Genomic DNA, 4312 nt, shown 5'->3' with positions numbered 1-4312 from the left:
AAAAAAAAAAAAAAAAAAGGGCCCAGCACGGTGGCTCACGCCTGTAATCCCAGCACTTTGGGAGGCCGAGGCGGGCGGATCACGAGATAAGGAGATGGAGACCATCCTAGCTAACACGGTGAAACCCCGTCTCTACTAAAAACAAAAAAAAATTAGCTGGGAGTGGTGGCGGGCGGGCGCCTGTAGTCCCAGCTACTCAGGAGGCTGAGGCAGGAGAATGGCGTGAACCCGGGGGGAGGAGCTTGCAGTGAGCCGAGATCATGCCACTGTACTCCAGCCTGGGCGACAAAGCGAGACTCAGTCTCAAAAAAAAAAAAAAGAAAGAAAAGAAAAGAAAATTGCTTCTGTGACGACAACTTGAATACTAAAAGTTGGTCCCTGGTTCCAATGGTTGAAGGCACTTTAATAGTTAAATGTCATCATACAGTTTAACCAGGTAGCTATTAAAACAGATAACCCAAATAAACAATAACACGGCATTTGGCTGACCACCCTTTAAAACCTCTGAGGCTTTTCATGAGTGGGAAGGCTAGAATACTACTGAAGTCACTCATTAGACTAACAAAATTATATAGAAGAATGATAATGTATTTCCATATTTATATTTCAAAACCTTATTCCTTGGCCAATACTTGTTAGTAAAGTGATTATGGTACTAAACCAAGTTTTAGACTGTAAACTCCTAGAAATTATCATTTCAAGTGTGTATTAAATTTCAAGCAAATTTTAAACCAGTTTAAGATTCACCCTTAAAGAACAGTTAAAATTGATTGAAACTAATCCAGTTTCACCGCACTTTATAAATCATACCTGAAATGCAATGAAGACACATTATTATACAATAATGAAGAAGCAAAGATTTGGCCTCTTATCTGGGAAATCAGAGGGTGGACTACCTGGGCTCCTTTTAGCAAAACACTTTTCCAAAAGAAACTTATTTTTGTTTTCTTTAAACAATACTGTCCTGTCCTAAACGAAATCATTTCTAGTCTTTTGAAAATCCACGTGTCTTTGCGTGTTTATTTATTTATTTTTAAATTTTTTATTTTTTGTAGTGCTAAAAAAAAAAAATAAAAAAAAAAAAAAAATGCAAGGTTTCCAGCCCTGGGGACCAGGACGCTCTAGCTCCTGTCTCAGTTCAGCCCTGGCTCTAATTGTGACCTTGGGAAATGTCCCTGGCTCGGAGGACTCGGTTTCCCTCTCTTCTCAATTATGAGTGCTCGGAACGTGGGGATGGGACGGGCCCCCAGGACCGCAGACAAGGGGCTACAGCTTGTCCAGTTTCACGCAAATCCCCAGCCCTCCTCGACGCCTCGGCTCTTCCCATCCACTCAGCCACTGGCTCGCTTGGAGCAGTGTGTTCCCGGTGCCCCCCGCGGGGTACCCTCGGTTCTACACGGCGCTCCCCTTTTGTGTCTTGCTGCTAGGAAGGGACCTTGCGATCATCCTTCCATCCGCCGAGAAACGCTCCACCTACCCTTCATTCTCGACCGGGTCTTTCCCGTTTCAGAGAACCCCTCACATTGCTGCCCTCGAGAGACCCCCGCCGTGGATCTGACTGGGAATCCCTCTCCTTCCCTCGTCTCAGGAGACCTTCCCTTCACACAGCCTTCACCTCCGGAGGAGCCCTCAATTCACACAACCCCATTCTTTCTCAAAGTTTCAGGGATTGGCACCCGGCTGCCTTTTGCGGAGCCGCAAAGGACCCTCAGCCTCCCCCACCTCCGCCATCGGGCTCTGGGGACCCCTCTCACCTCCGCGGTGAGAGATGTGTTTACTGAGGAATCGCTGCTTCTTTCTCTGGTGCAGCAAGGTCGGGTATTTAAGCAACAAGAATGAGGTCACCAAGTACCCTCCTAGCGTAGACAGAAGGTAAAAAGCCGCAGTGGACGACATCTCAGTCACCGTGTGGGAAGTCTCCCACCTCCGGGCCCTCTGAACTCCGCTGCGGCAGTAGCAACGACGGCGGCGGCTGCTCGAGGTCTGCTCGCCCCCAGCCGGTGCCAGTGGTGCAGCGCACTTGTCAGTGCCGGCCTAGTGCGCATGTGCAGCTGGACCCCAGCGCCCCAGCAACAAAGGGGCTCCGACGCGCAGGCGCGCTCCGGCTCTCGAGTAGGAGCCTGCAGAGATCCTGGAGTGAGCGTTTGTCACCTAGCTCTGTGGACCAACCTGCATGAAGAGAAAGCTTGCAAACCTGCCAGTGTGTTGGCCATCACTCAAGCAGAAAAGACTATTCACGGATAGCCTTTCCTAATTGGAAAATCCACATCAAAAAGGAAAGATTCCAGGGCGCATCTTAGCCCCTACTCTAGGAAATGCAAATAATTTTACCTGTGGAGGCAATAAAGCTTGCTAAAACTGAATAAACTCATCCATTTATCTAGCCTAGAGAGAATTTCCCCTATGGTCACATATACTAGAAAAGGTACCGTTTTACCAGTCAACTATCTGAGAGATCGACCCCTCTCCTCTCATTTCATTGTGAAAGTGCAATCCTCATTCTTTGTACACAATAGGCACTGTAGAAGTATTTGCTGGCTTACACATCCGTATAAAACAAGGAAACTTTGTCAAGATTATAAAGTATTACCTAAAAGTCCTAGAAAGACAGATAACTACGTTCCAGAAGGCCCTACTAGTTTTCCTTTCATCAAACAAATTACAAACTGCTAACACACGAAGAGCCACACTTCAATGCAAAAGAAATAAATCATCCAGGACTGAGGGAGAAATTTTACGAAGACCATATCTCCCACAGGACTAGAAAAGCAGAGTGAGTATTTAAAATCCTGTGATTCAGTTGGGCGCGGTGGTTCACGCCTGTAATCCCAGCACTTAGGGAGGCTGGGAAGGGTGGATCGCTTGAGCCCGGGAGTTCGAGACCAGCCTGGGCAACATGGCGAAACCCCATCTCTACGAAAAGTAAAACAAAAATAAGACCGGCGTGGTGGCGTGCACCTGTAGTCACGCTACTCGGGAGGCTGAAGTGGGAGTATTGCTTGAGCCTGGAAAATCGAGGCTGCAGTGAGCTATGACTGCACCACTGCACCCCAGCCTGGGCAACAGAGCAAGACCCTATCTCAACTATAAAAAGAAAATTAGAAGAAAACAGGGGGTGGCCGGGCACGGTGGCTCAAGCCTGTAATCCCAGTACTTTGGGAGGCTGAGGTGGGCAGATCATTTGAAGTCAGGGGTTGAAGACGAGCCTGGCCAACATGGCGAAACCCCATCTCTACTAAAAATACAAAAATTTGCCAGGGATGGTGGCACCCACCTGTAGTGCCAGCTACTCGGGAGGCTGAGGCAGGAGAATCTCTTGGACCCGGGAGGCAGATGTTGCAGTGAGCGGAGATTGTACCACCGCACTCCAGCCTGGGCGACAGAGCAAGACTCCGTCTCAAAAAAAAAAAAAAAAAGAAAACCCTTTAGTCGAGGTTGAAGTGAGCCTTGATGGTGCCACTGCACTCCAGTCTGGGCAACAGAGCAACATTTGAGGAAACTCACAGATTAAAAAATTGTGTCTTCTGTTTAGGGTTGTTAAACTATTTCCTGTAGATCAACTGAGGCACATAGTTCTATTTTTCAAAATATCACCTGACGGCAATGGAAGGGTCTAGAATAAACCACTGTGGCATAAAAATTATTTTGAGGCTGGGCATGGTGGCTCATGCCTGTAGTCCCAGCACTTTGGGAGGCCGAGACAGGCAGATCACCTGAGGTCGGGAGTTCGAGACCAGCCTGGCCAACGTGGTGAAACCCCGTATCTACTAAAAATACAAAAATAACCCAGGCATAGTTGTGCATGCCTGTAGTCCCAGCTACTAGGGAGGCTGAGGCAGGAGAATGGCTTGAACCTGGGAGGTGGAGCTTACAGTGAGCAGAGACCATGCCACTGCACTCCAGCCTGGGCGGCAGAGCAAGACTCCGTCTCTAAAAAAAAAATTAAAAAGAAAAAAAGAAAAAAAATATATATATATCTCTGAGCTGAAGGCATTTAAATTCCTGGAATCCCTTATTTGCCTAAAATCAAAGGCTCCCAAAAGAACTTAACTGTCATAAATCTCCTCCCTGGGAACTACTCTAATCTTGTCAGAGATGAGAGAGAGACATTGTCACAAAAGTATGATATCACATGAGTATTCTCCCAAGGACACATTTATGTTTTCAAAAAATCATTTCTTTTCCAAAACGTGCTTTCTCCCCAGCTTCTAAGAAGTCATTTGTTCTTCTGGAAGTACCTCTACCCCTTCCCACCCAGTAAATTTTAGATGATACATAAATCTCACATTCTAACTGCTTTTTTTTTTTTTTT

The 4312-nt window shown here is 46.8% G+C and overlaps 1 protein-coding gene across 1 annotated transcript in view; it reads right to left on the bottom strand.

Moving 5' to 3' along the window:
- GDPD1 (glycerophosphodiester phosphodiesterase domain containing 1) overlaps window positions 1-2020 on the bottom strand; it is a 59040-nt gene extending 57020 nt beyond the window's left edge. The window contains 1 exon segment of the mRNA XM_017861590.1: window positions 1755-2020. Coding sequence (XP_017717079.1) covers window positions 1755-1896 — 142 coding nt within the window. The 5' untranslated portion in view covers window positions 1897-2020.
- Between the last annotated feature and the right edge of the window lie 2292 nt (window positions 2021-4312).

Source organism: Rhinopithecus bieti, unplaced genomic scaffold (genome assembly GCF_001698545.2).
Source record: "Rhinopithecus bieti isolate Rb0 unplaced genomic scaffold, ASM169854v2 scaffold_57210, whole genome shotgun sequence".
NCBI lineage: Eukaryota > Metazoa > Chordata > Mammalia > Primates > Cercopithecidae > Rhinopithecus > Rhinopithecus bieti.
This window is presented reverse-complemented; position numbering and strand designations above follow the sequence as displayed.